Source organism: Ammodytes marinus (genome assembly GCF_949987685.1).
Source record: "Ammodytes marinus genome assembly, chromosome: 7".
Classification (NCBI taxonomy): domain Eukaryota; kingdom Metazoa; phylum Chordata; class Actinopteri; order Uranoscopiformes; family Ammodytidae; genus Ammodytes; species Ammodytes marinus.
Genome location: NC_137211.1, coordinates 1,505,162 through 1,529,834, shown reverse-complemented (window position 1 = coordinate 1,529,834; position 24,673 = coordinate 1,505,162). Strand labels below are relative to the sequence as shown.

General features: G+C 43.9%; 1 protein-coding gene across 1 annotated transcript in view; it reads right to left on the bottom strand.

The window, feature by feature from the left end:
• itpr3 (inositol 1,4,5-trisphosphate receptor, type 3) overlaps positions 1-24,673 on the bottom strand; it is a 163,464-nt gene that overhangs the window by 101,867 nt on the left and 36,924 nt on the right. The window contains exons 17-20 of the mRNA XM_080031640.1: positions 24,134-24,253; positions 23,387-23,468; positions 19,951-20,066; positions 19,184-19,435 (exon numbers count right to left, since the gene is read on the bottom strand). Of these exons, the coding sequence (XP_079887766.1) occupies positions 19,184-19,435; positions 19,951-20,066; positions 23,387-23,468; positions 24,134-24,253 (570 nt within the window). The remainder of the gene's footprint in view (positions 1-19,183; positions 19,436-19,950; positions 20,067-23,386; positions 23,469-24,133; positions 24,254-24,673) is intronic.

Here is a 24,673-nt window from a genome sequence, read left to right as displayed (position 1 = left end):
GCGGACCAAATATAAGACCGCCCAGAGGCGGAACGAGATAGACACGACACTACACAAAAGGGACCTTTTAGACCTCAGTTCCTGAGGCCTGTCTAAATCAACCATTCTTCCAATGTGGAAATGGCCACATAGAGGAGATGTTTAGGATGATGCGGACAGCAGACAAGAAGGCATGCTAAATTTTATTTTCGATTTTTTGGCCAAAAATTCTCACCTTTTCAGTCCTCGTTAGTATAGTGGACAGTATCTCCGCCTGTCACGCGGAAGACCGGGGTTCGATTCCCCGACGGGGAGTAGCCAAGTTTTCTACCAACTGGGCATATGCACAAAGGTCAAAAGCTTGCCAGGTATGCTAAATGTCATTTGGTGCCAAAATACAAATGGGAACTTATAGACTTGGGAAAGTGATATGAATACTTCCAAGAGATTCAGTCAGCAAGTTACTGAGGCCTTTCCAAATTGTGCCCAAATAAACCACATCTTGAAGAATCCACTTGAGGTTGATGAGACCCTTTAGACTTGTGGATGTGACAAACATTATGCTGTGAAGTCTGCACATTTCTGAGGCCTGTCTAAATCAACCATTCTTCCAATGTGCCACTGGCCACATAGAGGACATTTTCAAGGATGATGAGGACAGCACACAAGAAGGATCTCGCCTGAACAGGGACTTGAACCCTGGACCCTCAGATTAAAAGTCTGATGCTCTACCGACTGAGCTATCCAGGCTTCGAAAGCAGACCAAATATAAGACCGCCCAGAGGCGGAACGAGATAGACACGACACTACACAAAAGGGACCTTTTAGACCTCAGTTCCTGAGGCCTGTCTAAATCAACCATTCTTCCAATGTGGAAATGGCCACATAGAGGAGATGTTTAGGATGATGCGGACAGCAGACAAGAAGGCATGCTAAATTTTATTTTCGATTTTTTGGCCAAAAATTCTCACCTTTTCAGTCCTCGTTAGTATAGTGGACAGTATCTCCGCCTGTCACGCGGAAGACCGGGGTTCGATTCCCCGACGGGGAGTAGCCAAGTTTTCTACCAACTGGGCATATGCACAAAGGTCAAAAGCTTGCCAGGTATGCTAAATGTCATTTGGTGCCAAAATACAAATGGGAACTTATAGACTTGGGAAAGTGATATGAATACTTCCAAGAGATTCAGTCAGCAAGTTACTGAGGCCTTTCCAAATTGTGCCCAAATAAACCACATCTTGAAGAATCCACTTGAGGTTGATGAGACCCTTTAGACTTGTGGATGTGACAAACATTATGCTGTGAAGTCTGCACATTTCTGAGGCCTGTCTAAATCAACCATTCTTCCAATGTGCCACTGGCCACATAGAGGACATTTTCAAGGATGATGAGGACAGCACACAAGAAGGATCTCGCCTGAACAGGGACTTGAACCCTGGACCCTCAGATTAAAAGTCTGATGCTCTACCGACTGAGCTATCCAGGCTTCGAAAGCAGACCAAATATAAGACCGCCCAGAGGCGGAACGAGATAGACACGACACTACACAAAAGGGACCTTTTAGACCTCAGTTCCTGAGGCCTGTCTAAATCAACCATTCTTCCAATGTGGAAATGGCCACATAGAGGAGATGTTTAGGATGATGCGGACAGCAGACAAGAAGGCATGCTAAATTTTATTTTCGATTTTTTGGCCGAAAATTCTCACCTTTTCAGTCCTTGTTAGTATAGTGGACAGTATCTCCGCCTGTCACGCGGAAGACCGGGGTTCGATTCCCCGACGGGGAGTAGCCAAGTTTTCTACCAACTGGGCATATGCACAAAGGTCAAAAGCTTGCCAGGTATGCTAAATGTCATTTGGTGCCAAAATACAAATGGGAACTTATAGACTTGGGAAAGTGATATGAATACTTCCAAGAGATTCAGTCAGCAAGTTACTGAGGCCTTTCCAAATTGTGCCCAAATAAACCACATCTTGAAGAATCCACTTGAGGTTGATGAGACCCTTTAGACTTGTGGATGTGACAAACATTATGCTGTGAAGTCTGCACATTTCTGAGGCCTGTCTAAATCAACCATTCTTCCAATGTGCCACTGGCCACATAGAGGACATTTTCAAGGATGATGAGGACAGCACACAAGAAGGATCTCGCCTGAACAGGGACTTGAACCCTGGACCCTCAGATTAAAAGTCTGATGCTCTACCGACTGAGCTATCCAGGCTTCGAAAGCGGACCAAATATAAGACCGCCCAGAGGCGGAACGAGATAGACACGACACTACACAAAAGGGACCTTTTAGACCTCAGTTCCTGAGGCCTGTCTAAATCAACCATTCTTCCAATGTGGAAATGGCCACATAGAGGAGATGTTTAGGATGATGCGGACAGCAGACAAGAAGGCATGCTAAATTTTATTTTCAATTTTTTGGCCGAAAATTCTCACCTTTTCAGTCCTCGTTAGTATAGTGGACAGTATCTCCGCCTGTCACGCGGAAGACCGGGGTTCGATTCCCCGACGGGGAGTAGCCAAGTTTTCTACCAACTGGGCATATGCACAAAGGTCAAAAGCTTGCCAGGTATGCTAAATGTCATTTGGTGCCAAAATACAAATGGGAACTTATAGACTTGGGAAAGTGATATGAATACTTCCAAGAGATTCAGTCAGCAAGTTACTGAGGCCTTTCCAAATTGTGCCCAAATAAACCACATCTTGAAGAATCCACTTGAGGTTGATGAGACCCTTTAGACTTGTGGATGTGACAAACATTATGCTGTGAAGTCTGCACATTTCTGAGGCCTGTCTAAATCAACCATTCTTCCAATGTGCCACTGGCCACATAGAGGACATTTTCAAGGATGATGAGGACAGCACACAAGAAGGATCTCGCCTGAACAGGGACTTGAACCCTGGACCCTCAGATTAAAAGTCTGATGCTCTACCGACTGAGCTATCCAGGCTTCGAAAGCGGACCAAATATAAGACCGCCCAGAGGCGGAACGAGATAGACACGACACTACACAAAAGGGACCTTTTAGACCTCAGTTCCTGAGGCCTGTCTAAATCAACCATTCTTCCAATGTGGAAATGGCCACATAGAGGAGATGTTTAGGATGATGCGGACAGCAGACAAGAAGGCATGCTAAATTTTATTTTCGATTTTTTGGCCGAAAATTCTCACCTTTTCAGTCCTCGTTAGTATAGTGGACAGTATCTCCGCCTGTCACGCGGAAGACCGGGGTTCGATTCCCCGACGGGGAGTAGCCAAGTTTTCTACCAACTGGGCATATGCACAAAGGTCAAAAGCTTGCCAGGTATGCTAAATGTCATTTGGTGCCAAAATACAAATGGGAACTTATAGACTTGGGAAAGTGATATGAATACTTCCAAGAGATTCAGTCAGCAAGTTACTGAGGCCTTTCCAAATTGTGCCCAAATAAACCACATCTTGAAGAATCCACTTGAGGTTGATGAGACCCTTTAGACTTGTGGATGTGACAAACATTATGCTGTGAAGTCTGCACATTTCTGAGGCCTGTCTAAATCAACCATTCTTCCAATGTGCCACTGGCCACATAGAGGACATTTTCAAGGATGATGAGGACAGCACACAAGAAGGATCTCGCCTGAACAGGGACTTGAACCCTGGACCCTCAGATTAAAAGTCTGATGCTCTACCGACTGAGCTATCCAGGCTTCGAAAGCGGACCAAATATAAGACCGCCCAGAGGCGGAACGAGATAGACACGACACTACACAAAAGGGACCTTTTAGACCTCAGTTCCTGAGGCCTGTCTAAATCAACCATTCTTCCAATGTGGAAATGGCCACATAGAGGAGATGTTTAGGATGATGCGGACAGCAGACAAGAAGGCATGCTAAATTTTATTTTCGATTTTTTGGCCGAAAATTCTCACCTTTTCAGTCCTCGTTAGTATAGTGGACAGTATCTCCGCCTGTCACGCGGAAGACCGGGGTTCGATTCCCCGACGGGGAGTAGCCAAGTTTTCTACCAACTGGGCATATGCACAAAGGTCAAAAGCTTGCCAGGTATGCTAAATGTCATTTGGTGCCAAAATACAAATGGGAACTTATAGACTTGGGAAAGTGATATGAATACTTCCAAGAGATTCAGTCAGCAAGTTACTGAGGCCTTTCCAAATTGTGCCCAAATAAACCACATCTTGAAGAATCCACTTGAGGTTGATGAGACCCTTTAGACTTGTGGATGTGACAAACATTATGCTGTGAAGTCTGCACATTTCTGTCTAAATCAACCATCAGCCATTCTTCCAATGTGCCACATAGAGGACATTTTCAAGGATGATGAGGACAGCACACAAGAAGGATCTCGCCTGAACAGGGACTTGAACCCTGGACCCTCAGATTAAAAGTCTGATGCTCTACCGACTGAGCTATCCAGGCTTCGAAAGCGGACCAAATATAAGACCGCCCAGAGGCGGAACGAGATAGACACAACACTACACAAAAGGGACCTTTTAGACCTCAGTTCCTGAGGCCTGTCTAAATCAACCATTCTTCCAATGTGGAAATGGCCACATAGAGGAGATGTTTAGGATGATGCGGACAGCAGACAAGAAGGCTTGCTAAATTATATTTTCGATTTTTTGGCCGAAAATTCTCACCTTATCTGTCCTCGTTAGTATAGTGGACAGTATCTCCGCCTGTCATGCGGAAGACCGGGGTTCGATTCCCCGACGGGGAGTAGCCAAGTTTTCTACCAACTGGGCATATGCACAAAGGTCAAAAGCTTGCCAGGTATGCTAAATGTCATTTGGTGCCAAAATACAAATGGGAACTTATAGACTTGGGAAAGTGATATGAATACTTCCAAGAGATTCAGTCAGCAAGTTACTGAGGCCTTTCCAAATTGTGCCCAAATAAACCACATCCTGAAGAATCCACTTGAGGTTGATGAGACCCTTTAGACTTGTGGATGTGACAAACCTTATGCTGTGAAGTCTGCAAATTTCTGAGGCCTGTCTAAATCAACCATCAGCCATTCTTCCAATGTGCCACATAGAGGACATTTTCAAGGATGATAAGAACAGCACACAAGAAGGATCTCGCCTGAACAGGGACTTGAACCCTGGACCCTCAGATTAAAAGTCTGATGCTCTACCGACTGAGCTATCCAGGCTTCGAAAGCGGACCAAATATAAGACCGCCCAGAGGCGGAACGAGATAGACACGACTCTACACAAAAGGGACCTTTTAGACCTCAGTTCCTGAGGCCTGTCTAAATCAACCATTCTTCCAATGTGGAAATGGCCACATAGAGGAGATGTTTAGGATGATGCGGACAGCAGACAAGAAGGCATGCTAAATTTTATTTTCGATTTTTTGGCCTAAAATTCTCACCTTTTCAGTCCTCGTTAGTATAGTGGACAGTATCTCCGCCTGTCACGCGGAAGACCGGGGTTCGATTCCCCGACGGGGAGTAGCCAAGTTTTCTACCAACTGGGCATATGCACAAAGGTCAAAAGCTTGCCAGGTATGCTAAATGTCATTTGGTGCCAAAATACAAATGGGAACTTATAGACTTGGGAAAGTGATATGAATACTTCCAAGAGATTCAGTCAGCAAGTTACTGAGGCCTTTCCAAATTGTGCCCAAATAAACCACATCTTGAAGAATCCACTTGAGGTTGATGAGACCCTTTAGACTTGTGGATGTGACAAACATTATGCTGTGAAGTCTGCAAATTTCTGAGGCCTGTCTAAATCAACCATTCTTCCAATGTGCCACTGGCCACATAGAGGACATTTTCAAGGATGATGAGGACAGCACACAAGAAGGATCTCGCCTGAACAGGGACTTGAACCCTGGACCCTCAGATTAAAAGTCTGATGCTCTACCGACTGAGCTATCCAGGCTTCGAAAGCGGACCAAATATAAGACCGCCCAGAGGCGGAACGAGATAGACACGACACTACACAAAAGGGACCTTTTAGACCTCAGTTCCTGAGGCCTGTCTAAATCAACCATTCTTCCAATGTGGAAATGGCCACATAGAGGAGATGTTTAGGATGATGCGGACAGCAGACAAGAAGGCATGCTAAATTTTATTTTCGATTTTTTGGCCGAAAATTCTCATCTTTTCAGTCCTCGTTAGTATAGTGGACAGTATCTCCGCCTGTCACGCGGAAGACTGGGGTTCGATTCCCCGACGGGGAGTAGCCAAGTTTTCTACCAACTGGGCATATGCACAAAGGTCAAAATCTTGCCAGGTATGCTAAATGTCATTTGGTGCCAAAATACAAATGGGAACTTATAGACTTGGGAAAGTGATATGAATACTTCCAAGAGATTCAGTCAGCAAGTTACTGAGGCCTTTCCAAATTGTGCCCAAATAAACCACATCTTGAAGAATCCACTTGAGGTTGATGAGACCCTTTAGACTTGTGGATGTGACAAACATTATGCTGTGAAGTCTGCAAATTTCTGAGGCCTGTCTAAATCAACCATTCTTCCAATGTGCCACTGGCCACATAGAGGACATTTTCAAGGATGATGAGGACAGCACACAAGAAGGATCTCGCCTGAACAGGGACTTGAACCCTGGACCCTCAGATTAAAAGTCTGATGCTCTACCGACTGAGCTATCCAGGCTTCGAAAGCGGACCAAATATAAGACCGCCCAGAGGCGGAACGAGATAGACACGACACTACACAAAAGGGACCTTTTAGACCTCAGTTCCTGAGGCCTGTCTAAATCAACCATTCTTCCAATGTGGAAATGGCCACATAGAGGAGATGTTTAGGATGATGCGGACAGCAGACAAGAAGGCATGCTAAATTTTATTTTCGATTTTTTGGCCGAAAATTCTCATCTTTTCAGTCCTCGTTAGTATAGTGGACAGTATCTCCGCCTGTCACGCGGAAGACTGGGGTTCGATTCCCCGACGGGGAGTAGCCAAGTTTTCTACCAACTGGGCATATGCACAAAGGTCAAAATCTTGCCAGGTATGCTAAATGTCATTTGGTGCCAAAATACAAATGGGAACTTATAGACTTGGGAAAGTGATATGAATACTTCCAAGAGATTCAGTCAGCAAGTTACTGAGGCCTTTCCAAATTGTGCCCAAATAAACCACATCTTGAAGAATCCACTTGAGGTTGATGAGACCCTTTAGACTTGTGGATGTGACAAACATTATGCTGTGAAGTCTGCAAATTTCTGAGGCCTGTCTAAATCAACCATTCTTCCAATGTGCCACTGGCCACATAGAGGACATTTTCAAGGATGATGAGGACAGCACACAAGAAGGATCTCGCCTGAACAGGGACTTGAACCCTGGACCCTCAGATTAAAAGTCTGATGCTCTACCGACTGAGCTATCCAGGCTTCGAAAGCCGACCAAATATAAGACCGCCCAGAGGCGGAACGAGATAGACACGACACTACACAAAAGGGACCTTTTAGACCTCAGTTCCTGAGGCCTGTCTAAATCAACCATTCTTCCAATGTGGAAATGGCCACATAGAGGAGATGTTTAGGATGATGCGGACAGCAGACAAGAAGGCATGCTAAATTTTATTTTCGATTTTTTGGCCGAAAATTCTCATCTTTTCAGTCCTTGTTAGTATAGTGGACAGTATCTCCGCCTGTCACGCGGAAGACCGGGGTTCGATTCCCCGACAGGGAGTAGCCAAGTTTTCTACCAACTGGGCATATGCACAAAGGTCAAAATCTTGCCAGGTATGCTAAATGTCATTTGGTGCCAAAATACAAATGGGAACTTATAGACTTGGGAAAGTGATATGAATACTTCCAAGAGATTCAGTCAGCAAGTTACTGAGGCCTTTCCAAATTGTGCCCAAATAAACCACATCTTGAAGAATCCACTTGAGGTTGATGAGACCCTTTAGACTTGTGGATGTGACAAACATTATGCTGTGAAGTCTGCAAATTTCTGAGGCCTGTCTAAATCAACCATTCTTCCAATGTGCCACTGGCCACATAGAGGACATTTTCAAGGATGATGAGGACAGCACACAAGAAGGATCTCGCCTGAACAGGGACTTGAACCCTGGACCCTCAGATTAAAAGTCTGATGCTCTACCGACTGAGCTATCCAGGCTTCGAAAGCGGACCAAATATAAGACCGCCCAGAGGCGGAACGAGATAGACACGACACTACACAAAAGGGACCTTTTAGACCTCAGTTCCTGAGGCCTGTCTAAATCAACCATTCTTCCAATGTGGAAATGGCCACATAGAGGAGATGTTTAGGATGATGCGGACAGCAGACAAGAAGGCATGCTAAATTTTATTTTCGATTTTTTGGCCGAAAATTCTCATCTTTTCAGTCCTCGTTAGTATAGTGGACAGTATCTCCGCCTGTCACGCGGAAGACCGGGGTTCGATTCCCCGACGGGGAGTAGCCAAGTTTTCTACCAACTGGGCATATGCACAAAGGTCAAAAGCTTGCCAGGTATGCTAAATGTCATTTGGTGCCAAAATACAAATGGGAACTTATAGACTTGGGAAAGTGATATGAATACTTCCAAGAGATTCAGTCAGCAAGTTACTGAGGCCTTTCCAAATTGTGCCCAAATAAACCACATCTTGAAGAATCCACTTGAGGTTGATGAGACCCTTTAGACTTGTGGATGTGACAAACATTATGCTGTGAAGTCTGCAAATTTCTGAGGCCTGTCTAAATCAACCATTCTTCCAATGTGCCACATAGAGGACATTTTCAAGGATGATGAGGACAGCACACAAGAAGGATCTCGCCTGAACAGGGACTTGAACCCTGGACCCTCAGATTAAAAGTCTGATGCTCTACCGACTGAGCTATCCAGGCTTCGAAAGCAGACCAAATATAAGACCGCCCAGAGGCGGAACGAGATAGACACGACACTACACAAAAGGGACCTTTTAGACCTCAGTTCCTGAGGCCTGTCTAAATCAACCATTCTTCCAATGTGGAAATGGCCACATAGAGGAGATGTTTAGGATGATGCGGACAGCAGACAAGAAGGCATGCTAAATTTTATTTTCGATTTTTTGGCCGAAAATTCTCACCTTTTCAGTCCTCGTTAGTATAGTGGACAGTATCTCCGCCTGTCACGCGGAAGACCGGGGTTCGATTCCCCGACGGGGAGTAGCCAAGTTTTCTACCAACTGGGCATATGCACAAAGGTCAAAAGCTTGCCAGGTATGCTAAATGTCATTTGGTGCCAAAATACAAATGGGAACTTATAGACTTGGGAAAGTGATATGAATACTTCCAAGAGATTCAGTCAGCAAGTTACTGAGGCCTTTCCAAATTGTGCCCAAATAAACCACATCTTGAAGAATCCACTTGAGGTTGATGAGACCCTTTAGACATGTGGATGTGACAAACATTATGCTGTGAAGTCTGCAAATTTCTGAGGCCTGTCTAAATCAACCATTCTTCCAATGTACCACTGGCCACATAGAGGACATTTTCAAGGATGATGAGGACAGCACACAAGAAGGATCTCGCCTGAACAGGGACTTGAACCCTGGACCCTCAGATTAAAAGTCTGATGCTCTACCGACTGAGCTATCCAGGCTTCGAAAGCGGACCAAATATAAGACCGCCCAGAGGCGGAACGAGATAGACACGACACTACACAAAAGGGACCTTTTAGACCTCAGTTCCTGAGGCCTGTCTAAATCAACCATTCTTCCAATGTGGAAATGGCCACATAGAGGAGATGTTTAGGATGATGCGGACATCAGACAAGAAGGCATGCTAAATTTTATTTTCGATTTTTTGGCCGAAAATTCTCATCTTTTCAGTCCTCGTTAGTATAGTGGACAGTATCTCCGCCTGTCACGCGGAAGACCGGGGTTCGATTCCCCGACGGGGAGTAGCCAAGTTTTCTACCAACTGGGCATATGCACAAAGGTCAAAAGCTTGCCAGGTATGCTAAATGTCATTTGGTGCCAAAATACAAATGGGAACTTATAGACTTGGGAAAGTGATATGAATACTTCCAAGAGATTCAGTCAGCAAGTTACTGAGGCCTTTCCAAATTGTGCCCAAATAAACCACATCTTGAAGAATCCACTTGAGGTTGATGAGACCCTTTAGACTTGTGGATGTGACAAACATTATGCTGTGAAGTCTGCAAATTTCTGAGGCCTGTCTAAATCAACCATTCTTCCAATGTGCCACATAGAGGACATTTTCAAGGATGATGAGGACAGCACACAAGAAGGATCTCGCCTGAACAGGGACTTGAACCCTGGACCCTCAGATTAAAAGTCTGATGCTCTACCGACTGAGCTATCCAGGCTTCGAAAGCGGACCAAATATAAGACCGCCCAGAGGCGGAACGAGATAGACACGACACTACACAAAAGGGACCTTTTAGACCTCAGTTCCTGAGGCCTGTCTAAATCAACCATTCTTCCAATGTGGAAATGGCCACATAGAGGAGATGTTTAGGATGATGCGGACAGCAGACAAGAAGGCATGCTAAATTTTATTTTCGATTTTTTGGCCGAAAATTCTCATCTTTTCAGTCCTCGTTAGTATAGTGGACAGTATCTCCGCCTGTCACGCGGAAGACCGGGGTTCGATTCCCCGACGGGGAGTAGCCAAGTTTTCTACCAACTGGGCATATGCACAAAGGTCAAAAGCTAGCCAGGTATGCTAAATGTCATTTGGTGCCAAAATACAAATGGGAACTTATAGACTTGGGAAAGTGATATGAATACTTCCAAGAGATTCAGTCAGCAAGTTACTGAGGCCTTTCCAAATTGTGCCCAAATAAACCACATCTTGAAGAATCCACTTGAGGTTGATGAGACCCTTTAGACTTGTGGATGTGACAAACATTATGCTGTGAAGTCTGAAAATTTCTGAGGCCTGTCTAAATCAACCATTCTTCCAATGTGCCACATAGAGGACATTTTCAAGGATGATGAGGACAGCACACAAGAAGGATCTCGCCTGAACAGGGACTTGAACCCTGGACCCTCAGATTAAAAGTCTGATGCTCTACCGACTGAGCTATCCAGGCTTCGAAAGCGGACCAAATATAAGACCGCCCAGAGGCGGAACGAGATAGACACGACACTACACAAAAGGGACCTTTTAGACCTCAGTTCCTGAGGCCTGTCTAAATCAACCATTCTTCCAATGTGGAAATGGCCACATAGAGGAGATGTTTAGGATGATGCGGACAGCAGACAAGAAGGCATGCTAAATTTTATTTTCGATTTTTTGGCCGAAAATTCTCATCTTTTCAGTCCTCGTTAGTATAGTGGACAGTATCTCCGCCTGTCACGCGGAAGACCGGGGTTCGATTCCCCGACGGGGAGTAGCCAAGTTTTCTACCAACTGGGCATATGCACAAAGGTCAAAAGCTTGCCAGGTATGCTAAATGTCATTTGGTGCCAAAATACAAATGGGAACTTATAGACTTGGGAAAGTGATATGAATACTTCCAAGAGATTCAGTCAGCAAGTTACTGAGGCCTTTCCAAATTGTGCCCAAATAAACCACATCTTGAAGAATCCACTTGAGGTTGATGAGACCCTTTAGACTTGTGGATGTGACAAACATTATGCTGTGAAGTCTGCAAATTTCTGAGGCCTGTCTAAATCAACCATTCTTCCAATGTGCCACATAGAGGACATTTTCAAGGATGATGAGGACAGCACACAAGAAGGATCTCGCCTGAACAGGGACTTGAACCCTGGACCCTCAGATTAAAAGTCTGATGCTCTACCGACTGAGCTATCCAGGCTTCGAAAGCGGACCAAATATAAGACCGCCCAGAGGCGGAACGAGATAGACACGACACTACACAAAAGGGACCTTTTAGACCTCAGTTCCTGAGGCCTGTCTAAATCAACCATTCTTCCAATGTGGAAATGGCCACATAGAGGAGATGTTTAGGATGATGCGGACAGCAGACAAGAAGGCATGCTAAATTTTATTTTCGATTTTTTGGCCGAAAATTCTCATCTTTTCAGTCCTCGTTAGTATAGTGGACAGTATCTCTGCCTGTCACGCGGAAGACTGGGGTTCGATTCCCCGACGGGGAGTAGCCAAGTTTTCTACCAACTGGGCATATGCACAAAGGTCAAAATCTTGCCAGGTATGCTAAATGTCATTTGGTGCCAAAATACAAATGGGAACTTATAGACTTGGGAAAGTGATATGAATACTTCCAAGAGATTCAGTCAGCAAGTTACTGAGGCCTTTCCAAATTGTGCCCAAATAAACCACATCCTGAAGAATCCACTTGAGGTTGATGAGACCCTTTAGACTTGTGGATGTGACAAACATTATGCTGTGAAGTCTGCAAATTTCTGAGGCCTGTCTAAATCAACCATCAGCCATTCTTCCAATGTGCCACATAGAGGACATTTTCAAGGATGATGAGGACAGCACACAAGAAGGATCTCGCCTGAACAGGGACTTGAACCCTGGACCCTCAGATTAAAAGTCTGATGCTCTACCGACTGAGCTATCCAGGCTTCGAAAGCAGACCAAATATAAGACCGCCCAGAGGCGGAACGAGATAGACACGACACTACACAAAAGGGACCTTTTAGACCTCAGTTCCTGAGGCCTGTCTAAATCAACCATTCTTCCAATGTGGAAATGGCCACATAGAGGAGATGTTTAGGATGATGCGGACAGCAGACAAGAAGGCATGCTAAATTTTATTTTCGATTTTTTGGCCGAAAATTCTCACCTTTTCAGTCCTCGTTAGTATAGTGGACAGTATCTCCGCCTGTCACGCGGAAGACCGGGGTTCGATTCCCCGACGGGGAGTAGCCAAGTTTTCTACCAACTGGGCATATGCACAAAGGTCAAAAGCTTGCCAGGTATGCTAAATGTCATTTGGTGCCAAAATACAAATGGGAACTTATAGACTTGGGAAAGTGATATGAATACTTCCAAGAGATTCAGTCAGCAAGTTACTGAGGCCTTTCCAAATTGTGCCCAAATAAACCACATCTTGAAGAATCCACTTGAGGTTGATGAGACCCTTTAGACTTGTGGATGTGACAAACATTATGCTGTGAAGTCTGCAAATTTCTGAGGCCTGTCTAAATCAACCATTCTTCCAATGTGCCACTGGCCACATAGAGGACATTTTCAAGGATGATGAGGACAGCACACAAGAAGGATCTCGCCTGAACAGGGACTTGAACCCTGGACCCTCAGATTAAAAGTCTGATGCTCTACCGACTGAGCTATCCAGGCTTCGAAAGCGGACCAAATATAAGACCGCCCAGAGGCGGAACGAGATAGACACGACACTACACAAAAGGGACCTTTTAGACCTCAGTTCCTGAGGCCTGTCTAAATCAACCATTCTTCCAATGTGGAAATGGCCACATAGAGGAGATGTTTAGGATGATGCGGACAGCAGACAAGAAGGCATGCTAAATTTTATTTTCGATTTTTTGGCCGAAAATTCTCATCTTTTCAGTCCTCGTTAGTATAGTGGACAGTATCTCCGCCTGTCACGCGGAAGACCGGGGTTCGATTCCCTGACGGGGAGTAGCCAAGTTTTCTACCAACTGGGCATATGCACAAAGGTCAAAAGCTTGCCAGGTATGCTAAATGTCATTTGGTGCCAAAATACAAATGGGAACTTATAGACTTGGGAAAGTGATATGAATACTTCCAAGAGATTCAGTCAGCAAGTTACTGAGGCCTTTCCAAATTGTGCCCAAATAAACCACATCTTGAAGAATCCACTTGAGGTTGATGAGACCCTTTAGACTTGTGGATGTGACAAACATTATGCTGTGAAGTCTGCAAATTTCTGAGGCCTGTCTAAATCAACCATTCTTCCAATGTGCCACTGGCCACATAGAGGACATGTTCAAGGATGATGAGGACAGCACACAAGAAGGATCTCGCCTGAACAGGGACTTGAACCCTGGACCCTCAGATTAAAAGTCTGATGCTCTACCGACTGAGCTATCCAGGCTTCGAGAGCGAACCAAATATAAGACCGCCCAGAGGCGGAACGAGATAGACACGACACTACACAAAAGGGACCTTTTAGACCTCAGTTCCTGAGGCCTGTCTAAATCAACCATTCTTCCAATGTGGAAATGGCCACATAGAGGAGATGTTTAGGATGATGCGGACAGCAGACAAGAAGGCATGCTAAATTTTATTTTCGATTTTTTGGCCGAAAATTCTCACCTTTTCTGTCCTCGTTAGTATAGTGGACAGTATCTCCGCCTGTCACGCGGAAGACCGGGGTTCGATTCCCCGACGGGGAGTAGCCAAGTTTTCTACCAACTGGGCATATGCACAAAGGTCAAAAGCTTGCCAGGTATGCTAAATGTCATTTGGTGCCAAAATACAAATGGGAACTTATAGACTTGGGAAAGTGATATGAATACTTCCAAGAGATTCAGTCAGCAAGTTACTGAGGCCTTTCCAAATTGTGCCCAAATAAACCACATCTTGAAGAATCCACTTGAGGTTGATGAGACCCTTTAGACTTGTGGATGTGACAAACATTATGCTGTGAAGTCTGCAAATTTCTGAGGCCTGTCTAAATCAACCATTCTTCCAATGTGCCACTGGCCACATAGAGGACATTTTCAAGGATGATGAGGACAGCACACAAGAAGGATCTCACCTGAACAGGGACTTGAACCCTGGACCCTCAGATTAAAAGTCTGATGCTCTACCGACTGAGCTATCCAGGCTTCGAGAGCGAACCAAATATAAGACCGCCCAGAGGCGGAACGAGATAGACACGACACTACACAAAAGGGACCTTTTAGACCTCAGTTCCTGAGGCCTGTCTAAATCAACCATTCTTCCAATGTGGAAATGGCCACATAGAGGAGATGTTTAGGATGATGCGGACAGCAGACAAGAAGGCATGCTAAATTTTATTTTCGATTTTTTGGCCGAAAATTCTCACCTTTTCTGTCCTCGTTAGTATAGTGGACAGTATCTCCGCCTGTCACGCGGAAGACCGGGGTTCGATTCCCCGACGGGGAGTAGCCAAGTTTTCTACCAACTGGGCATATGCACAAAGGTCAAAAGCTTGCCAGGTATGCTAAATGTCATTTGGTGCCAAAATACAAATGGGAACTTATAGACTTGGGAAAGTGATATGAATACTTCCAAGAGATTCAGTCAGCAAGTTACTGAGGCCTTTCCAAATTGTGCCCAAATAAACCACATCTTGAAGAATCCACTTGAGGTTGATGAGACCCTTTAGACTTGTGGATGTGACAAACATTATGCTGTGAAGTCTGCAAATTTCTGAGGCCTGTCTAAATCAACCATTCTTCCAATGTGCCACTGGCCACATAGAGGACATTTTCAAGGATGATGAGGACAGCACACAAGAAGGATCTCGCCTGAACAGGGACTTGAACCCTGGACCCTCAGATTAAAAGTCTGATGCTCTACCGACTGAGCTATCCAGGCTTCGAAAGCGGACCAAATATAAGACCGCCCAGAGGCGGAACGAGATAGACACGACACTACACAAAAGGGACCTTTTAGACCTCAGTTCCTGAGGCCTGTCTAAATCAACCATTCTTCCAATGTGGAAATGGCCACATAGAGGAGATGTTTAGGATGATGCGGACAGCAGACAAGAAGGCATGCTAAATTTTATTTTCGATTTTTTGGCCGAAAATTCTCATCTTTTCAGTCCTCGTTAGTATAGTGGACAGTATCTCCGCCTGTCACGCGGAAGACCGGGGTTCGATTCCCTGACGGGGAGTAGCCAAGTTTTCTACCAACTGGGCATATGCACAAAGGTCAAAAGCTTGCCAGGTATGCTAAATGTCATTTGGTGCCAAAATACAAATGGGAACTTATAGACTTGGGAAAGTGATATGAATACTTCCAAGAGATTCAGTCAGCAAGTTACTGAGGCCTTTCCAAATTGTGCCCAAATAAACCACATCTTGAAGAATCCACTTGAGGTTGATGAGACCCTTTAGACTTGTGGATGTGACAAACATTATGCTGTGAAGTCTGCAAATTTCTGAGGCCTGTCTAAATCAACCATTCTTCCAATGTGCCACATAGAGGACATGTTCAAGGATGATGAGGACAGCACACAAGAAGGATCTCGCCTGAACAGGGACTTGAACCCTGGACCCTCAGATTAAAAGTCTGATGCTCTACCGACTGAGCTATCCAGGCTTCGAGAGCGAACCAAATATAAGACCGCCCAGAGGCGGAACGAGATAGACACGACACTACACAAAAGGGACCTTTTAGACCTCAGTTCCTGAGGCCTGTCTAAATCAACCATTCTTCCAATGTGGAAATGGCCACATAGAGGAGATGTTTAGGATGATGCGGACAGCAGACAAGAAGGCATGCTAAATTTTATTTTCGATTTTTTGGCCGAAAATTCTCACCTTTTCTGTCCTCGTTAGTATAGTGGACAGTATCTCCGCCTGTCACGCGGAAGACCGGGGTTCGATTCCCCGACGGGGAGTAGCCAAGTTTTCTACCAACTGGGCATATGCACAAAGGTCAAAAGCTTGCCAGGTATGCTAAATGTCATTTGGTGCCAAAATACAAATGGGAACTTATAGACTTGGGAAAGTGATATGAATACTTCCAAGAGATTCAGTCAGCAAGTTACTGAGGCCTTTCCAAATTGTGCCCAAATAAACCACATCCTGAAGAATCCACTTGAGGTTGATGAGACCCTTTAGACTTGTGGATGTGACAAACATTATGCTGTGAAGTCTGCAAATTTCTGAGGCCTGTCTAAATCAAGCATCAGCCATTCTTCCAATGTGCCACATAGAGGACATTTTCAAGGATGATGAGGACAGCACACAAGAAGGATCTCGCCTGAACAGGGACTTGAACCCTGGACCCTCAGATTAAAAGTCTGATGCTCTACCGACTGAGCTATCCAGGCTTCGAAAGCGGACCAAATATAAGACCGCCCAGAGGCGGAACGAGATAGACACGACTCTACACAAAAGGGACCTTTTAGACCTCAGTTCCTGAGGCCTGTCTAAATCAACCATTCTTCCAATGTGGAAATGGCCACATAGAGGAGATGTTTAGGATGATGCGGACAGCAGACAAGAAGGCATGCTAAATTTTATTTTCGATTTTTTGGCCGAAAATTCTCACCTTTTCAGTCCTCGTTAGTATAGTGGACAGTATCTCCGCCTGTCACGCGGAAGACCGGGGTTCGATTCCCCGTTGGGGAGTAGCCAAGTTTTCTACCAACTGGGCATATGCACAAAGGTCAAAAGCTTGCCAGGTATGCTAAATGTCATTTGGTGCCAAAATACAAATGGGAATTTATAGACTTGGGAAAGTGATATGAATACTTCCAAGAGATTCAGTGAGCAAGTTACTGAGGCCTTTCCAAATTGTGCCCAAATAAACCACATCTTGAAGAATCCACTTGAGGTTGATGAGACCCTTTAGACTTGTGGATGTGACAAACATTATGCTGTGAAGTCTGCAAATTTCTGAGGCCTGTCTAAATCAACCATTCTTCCAATGTGCCACTGGCCACATAGAGGACATTTTCAAGGATGATGAGGACAGCACACAAGAAGGATCTCGCCCGAACAGGGACTTGAACCCTGGACCCTCAGATTAAAAGTCTGATGCTCTACCGACTGAGCTATCCAGGCTTCGAAAGCGGACCAAATATAAGACCGCCCAGAGGCGGAACGAGATAGACACGACACTACACAAAAGGGACCTTTTAGACCTCAGTTCCTGAGGCCTGTCTAAATCAACCATTCTTCCAATGTGGAAATGGCCACATAGAGGAGATGTTTAGGATGATGCGGACAGCAGACAAGAAGGCATGCTAAATTTTATTTTCGATTTTTTGGCCGAAAATTCTCATCTTTTCAGTCCTCGTTAGTATAGTGGACAGTATCTCCGCCTGTCACGCGGAAGACCGGGGTTCGATTCCCTGACGGGGAGTAGCCAAGTTTTCTACCAACTGGGCATATGCACAAAGGTCAAAAGCTTGCCAGGTATGCTAAATGTCATTTGGTGCCAAAATACAAATGGGAACTTATAGACTTGGGAAAGTGATATGAATACTTCCAAGAGATTCAGTCAGCAAGTTACTGAGGCCTTTCCAAATTGTGCCCAAATAAACCACATCTTGAAGAATCCACTTGAGGTTGATGAGACCCTTTAGACTTGTGGATGTGACAAACATTATGCTGTGAAGTCTGCAAATTTCTGAGGCCTGTCTAAATCAACCATCAGCCATTCTTCCAATGTGCCACATAGAGGACATTTTCAAGGATGATGAGGACAGCACACAAGAAGGATCTCGCCTGAACAGGGACTTGAACCCTGGACCCTCAGATTAAAAGTCTAATGCTCTACCGACTGAGCTATCCAGGCTTCGAAAGCGGACCAAATATAAGACCGCCCAGAGGCGGAACGAGATAGACACGACTCTACACAAAAGGGACCTTTTAGACCTCAGTTCCTGAGGCCTGTCTAAATCAACCATTCTTCCAATGTGGAAATGGCCACATAGAGGAGATGTTTAGGATGATGCGGACAGCAGACAAGAAGGCATGCTAAATTTTATTTTCGATTTTTTGGCCGAAAATTCTCACCTTTTCAGTCCTCGTTAGTATAGTGGACAGTATCTCCGCCTGTCACGCGGAAGACCGGGGTTCGATTCCCCGACGGGGAGTAGCCAAGTTTTCTACCAACTGGGCATATGCACAAAGGTCAAAAGCTTGCCAGGTATGCTAAATGTCATTTGGTGCCAAAATACAAATGGGAACTTATAGACTTGGGAAAGTGATATGAATACTTCCAAGAGATTCAGTCAGCAAGTTACTGAGGCCTTTCCAAATTGTGCCCAAATAAACCACATCTTGAAGAATCCACTTGCTCGGAAAAAAAGGTTTGACCTCAAGCAATTTTGCCTGGTGAAAAAAAAGGTTTAAATAAAATAAAAAAATAAAACACACATAATTCACATAACACATTTAGCAGAAGAAAAACGGGGCGAGCTGAAATGTTGGACATTGAACCCTGGTGTGTGTGTGTGTGCGTGTGTGTGTGTGTGTGTGTGTGTGTGTGTGTGTGTGTGTGTGTGTGTGTGTGAGTTTCAGCCTGTGTGCGTGTGTATTTGTGTGTGTGTGTGTGTGTGTGCGCGCGTGTGTGCGTGTGTGTGTGAGTGTTTCAGCGTTGCTTTAGTTATAAAAAATCGACTTACTCTTTGATGGTGATGGAGGTTGGGATTTCTGTCCAGAGTCGAGCGAACTTGACGGGCGTGACTAACTCCTGAGGGTCTCGATCTACGTGAGCGTGGAGCATGAGGCGACAGAACGAGGCTCGAAGGTCAAACGGTAATGTCTCGTCCATCATGCACAGGAAAATGAGCTCCACGTCCAGCTGCTTGGAGATCTCGTCTATGGCCAAATACTGACGGTCCAGACACATGCGCGCAAACAGCTTTAGCTGGTATCTGAGGGTGTAAGTATTAAAATGAATGAATGAATGATATTTTTATTTTCGTGTCATGCCACATAAGTAAGTAAGCATGTAAAGTTTTATTAATATAGCACGATTTAAAACCTAGGTAACAAAGCTGGTATCTAGGGTGTAAGTTGAATGGAATTTAATTGAATTGGAAATGTTTTTATTTTCCAACAAGTAAAGAAAAAGAATATAAAGAAAGAATAGCAATAATAAACAATAAAATAAAATTATGAAACAAATGGACAGTTACAATAAAGTAATATTTACACACAATGAAAACCACAAATCTAAATAAACTGTCTCACACTTGCTTTACCTGTTTGAAAAGGGGTGAGGAGAAGAAAACTTATTTAATCTCACCCCTTCTCCATAATTTATTTATCCATACATAAAATTCAAAAATGTGTGTGTGCGTGTGTGTGTGTGTGTGTGTGTGTGTGTGTGTGTGTGTGTGTGTGTGTGTGTGTGTGTGTGTGTGTGTGTGTGTGTGTGTGTGTGTACCTGTAGTACGTGAGGACGTTCTCATCATGAGCGTTTCCTTGTCTGGCCTCCTGAGCCAGCTGTCTGATTCCCTTCTCCTGTTTCTCATTGGTCTTGTCTGTCCACACCAGCCACACCTACACATGGAGACAAGATTAAAGTCTTACTGAATAGACAAATATGTCCACCTTGAATTGGCAAGGCTGAAAACAAAGTTTGGTTATTATTATTTAAAACAATTTACCATTTACCTTACAAACTCTACATGTCTGTGTAAAACATACTGGCAGTGGATGAAGATGTGGCAAGGAGTTGACCTTTAAATTCCACAAAAAACTATGAGTAACACTTTCTATGAAGGTCACCTATATAATGCACTATAAGTACATTCATAAGACATTATAATGCGTTTAAAAGGCAAAATTCATTACAATTCAATGGAAACTGCTGGAGTCTCAGAAGACCAACATCTCGCCTGGATACTTGGGAAATTGTCTCGGCACTCCACAGCTCACAAAAAAGAACTGAGTTTCTTTAAACCTGCAGTGTGTAGAATTTTGGGTTTTATTTCCCAGAAGATTTTGAAGAAAGTAATTATAATATCCATAAGTACATTTAATTTAGTGCATAATAGCTGAAAAAAAATGTTTGAATTATAATTTTTTCCCTTAGAAAGGGTCTCATATATGTCCATATTTCTGCATATTTTGGACCAAGGCCTAGTGCCGCCATCTTGAAAGTGTCATAGTTGGAATGTCATCAGGTGCATTTTTTTAAAATTTAGAATTGTTCTTGTCCTTGAAGGCCACTGTAGCTTCTGTTATTATTCTAAAGGGGTGGGGTTACCCAGGGAGTGTTGCATTCTAGAACTTTGTAGAACTTACTTGATGATGTCATATTACACACTGCACCTTTAAGTACCTATTCTATCATAATTCAAGTGATATTATTTTCAGTCAGAATAACTGCTATAGACTGGAGCAGCATACAAACAATACTGTAAAACAACATTTTAACATTGTCCCTTTAAACTACTTTAATAGTAAACTAAAATATTGAATGTGGCTTCATCATAAACAGTTAAAGGCATCATAGGAGATTATCTGCAATATGCACTTTTTAATATGTTGTGAAAAGTGCTTTTTACACCCCAACAGCAATAAATGACTTATGGGCAATGAAAAAGAAACGAAAAACCCCCAAATTCTGTACCTTCTATAAACCTGTTAAAATGCTGACCAATCGGAGACGATGGACCCGTATCTAAAGAACCAATCACAATCCTGCGCGTTCTCTCCCCTCTGTGTGCGAGCCTGAGCGCGTTCACGGAGGGCAGAGAAAGCGTTCGTGCCATATCGTAGTAGGCTACCTGGCAGTGGACTAGACCTAGTGGAAGTAGCATAACAAGCTTACACAATGGAACCTACACAGAAGTTACCAGAGGTGTGGACTAGACTCGAGTCATGAATTTGATGACTTGAGACTCGACTTGACAAAATGTAAAGAGACTTGCAACTTGACTTGGACTTTAACATCAATGACTCGTGACTTGAGCCTTTTGACTTGACAAGACTTGCTACTTTCCCCAAAACCCAAAGATTAAAAAGTAGGCTATATTTTTAAGTAGGCTACTGCTCTGTATCTTTCATCATGTAGCCTAGTGTAGGGGAGGAAACTGGTGGATGTCGCCTACCGGTACCGCGCTGATCTGCTTATCACTGGTTTCACTTCAGAGGTGTCGGCCAGAACACCACTTAAGGCCAAAAACGTCAGACTATAAGCATGAGAAGAGGAGTATGGTTTTTCCGCTCTTTATTTTCCTTCTTTCACAGGCACAGCAGCATAGATCGCAGGAAAAGAGACACAGGCTTACATTCCGCTCGTGAGGAGACGTTAGAACAGCTGTTGCGACCTGCGAATCGCGGCCGTCAATAACATCCATAAACTGTAACTTATAACAGCGATCGGGACTGCATGTACTTACGCCTACTCACACACGGGTGATTCACATACACGTTTCAACTGTGTCGACTACTGCGGCAACATGCGCGCTCACACACCTGACCGAGAGAGAAGAGAAAAGGAAACTTACTAGACAGACAGACCCTCCGGCCGACTGACGTCACGGCCACTAACTGACAGCTATACTGTCATCCACACTGAACAAAACTCATCTCAACACTCTATAAGAAATAACAACACTGTAACCTATAAACTTTGGGGCCTTTTCTGCATGTAGCCTATGTGTGAGTGTTTGTGTGTGTGAGTTAAATGTTAACAATCACTGGTAAACAGTGCAATTGGGAAGTGCAGCCAGCAGCGCTCGTGCACGGCTGTGTGTCGAGGGGTGGGGGAGGGAGTCCCGAGGGGAGAGGGAGGAGTTAAACGGAACTCCGAGGACAAGCTAATTTCAAATCATGCTAGCTCTCTCAGATCGTACAGTATAGCTTTAACATAAAGTGCATTCAATCGAATTAGGCCTACATTAAGCTAGTCACAGTGATAAAACATTGAGGCATTAAATTATACCATCTTCCATATGTGCATATGGGCTACTGGTTACGTTAGGAAATTACACCAAATAAATAGCCTCAACATTTATCAAATCTAGTGACTGTTAACAGCTAAATCCTACATTAAGCATACATTAGCCACATGGATTTAGTACATAATTCTTCATTCCTCAGAGCTTAACCAAAGTGTTAAACAGTTAGCACCTACTTAGCTAACAATAGCATTGATTAGCGTCATTAGCGCTAACGGCAACATTAACATATCAATGCCTACGTATCCCGCTAGCATCGCGGCTAATTTTAGCGTTAGCGTGTCAATGCTGTGCCTTATTTTTGAGTCATCAGCTTGCTAATTGACAACTTTTAAGCTAGTCCCAACCTCAAACTACAACTCATCGCAAGAACTATTTGCATCTCCACGCAGCATAAATAGCGCGACAGGTCTCGGCCAACTCCCACAAAGTGAACAGCTTTCCCATATGAGTCAGCAGCAAAAGTTACTGCACAGCGCGAACTTGCCATCAATAGTCGGCAACAGGCGTTCTGATTGGCTGCTATCCAGCCTCCAGCCTAAGCCTACAGTCAACTCCCTGCTTCATCTTTATACACTGCCAGTAGCCTATGTTTTACACAGACATGTAGAGTTTGTAAGGTAAATGGTAAATTGTTTTAAATAATTAACTGATCTAAGATGGAATGATTTGGTTAAATGAATGAACAAAGTGATGAAACAAGAAACATGTACAAAAAAGGCAAAAAAAAGTTAAAAGGACAACACAATTGGGCGCTCCGGTAGTGTAGTGTTTAGAGCACGTAGGCTACCATGTGGACTCATTCCTTGCCGTAGTGGTCGTGGGTTCAATTCTGTTTCTCTACATACTGTCAAATAAAGCTTGAAAATGCCAAAAAAAAATTATCTTAAAAAAAAAGAAAAAATAATCTACCTCGTCCTCATCTCCGTAGTCGTCCATCCCCAGGTATTCTCCCTGACCGCCACCAGTTGGTGCATCTCTTGGGACACGACGTCTGGAGAGAAGGAAACAGACATTAGTTTAAAGGAATACTTCACCCGTAGGGAACCGGCGTTCTATCATTATAAAATCGCTATTATAATATAATGAATGAGGTTTTCCTTCCCTCAGTCTTTCCTCAGTCTTCCCTTGGCCCAGCTGTCCTGTTAATCCTAACCCTACATTTCACCATATAATGTGTGATGTCACGCATGGGATTAGACCAGAGTGAGACCATAAAACACTCTTTATGCCTTTTCTCAGGCTAGGATGAACCGATTTCTAAAATGTTTGCACATTTATACTACATAGGATCTCAGAGTTCAATACACCTTCATATTTCCACCAGTGAAGTAGGTCTTTAAGTTCTGACATGTTGGACATTTAAAGCATAAATTAAGAGAATGATATGTGATGGTATTTGAAGTGTTAAGGTGAGTGCCAAAGCTTTGCTAGAAAGTCCGGACTGATCTGCAAGAAAGAAACCCATTTGAAGCTTGCGATATTAGGCTGGTCTGTGTTTGGGCTCAAATCTTAGTTTTAGTTTCTCGTTTGCAGTGTACTCATGGATGTTCAAACAACTATTACTGGATGAGTTTCGATACTGAATAAAACTTAAAAATTGGAGGATTGTGTGGCTTTCTAGATCCCCATAACTCATCCCGTCCCTTCGTGGCTCACTCTGTCTTGATGAGGATGTCCTGGTTCTTGGGCTCCAGAACACATTTACAGATGAGCTCCTGCGTGACGGGGATGGCCACGTTGTTGGACACACACAGGTCGGACAGATAGTCTAGAAACCTGAACAAAGACACACAATTATGATCTACAGTAGTATTACGAAAAAATAACAACACAACATCAAAGTCAAAGTTAAACCTGCAGTGTGTAGAATTTTGGGTTTTATTTCCTAGCAGATTTTGTAGAAAGTAATTATAATATCCATAAGTACCTTTAATTTAGTGCATAATAGCTGAAGAAAATGTTTAGAATTATTATTTTTTCCCTTAGAAAGGGTCTCATATATGTCCATATTTCTGCATATTTTGGACCAAGGCCTAGTACCGCCATCTTGAAAGTGTCATAGTTGGAATGTCATCAGGTGCATTGTTTAAAATTTAGAATTGTTCTTGTCCTTGAAGGCCACTGTAGCTTCTGTTATTATTCGAAAGGGTTGGGGTTACCCAGGGAGTGTTGCATTCTAGAACTTTGTAGAACTTT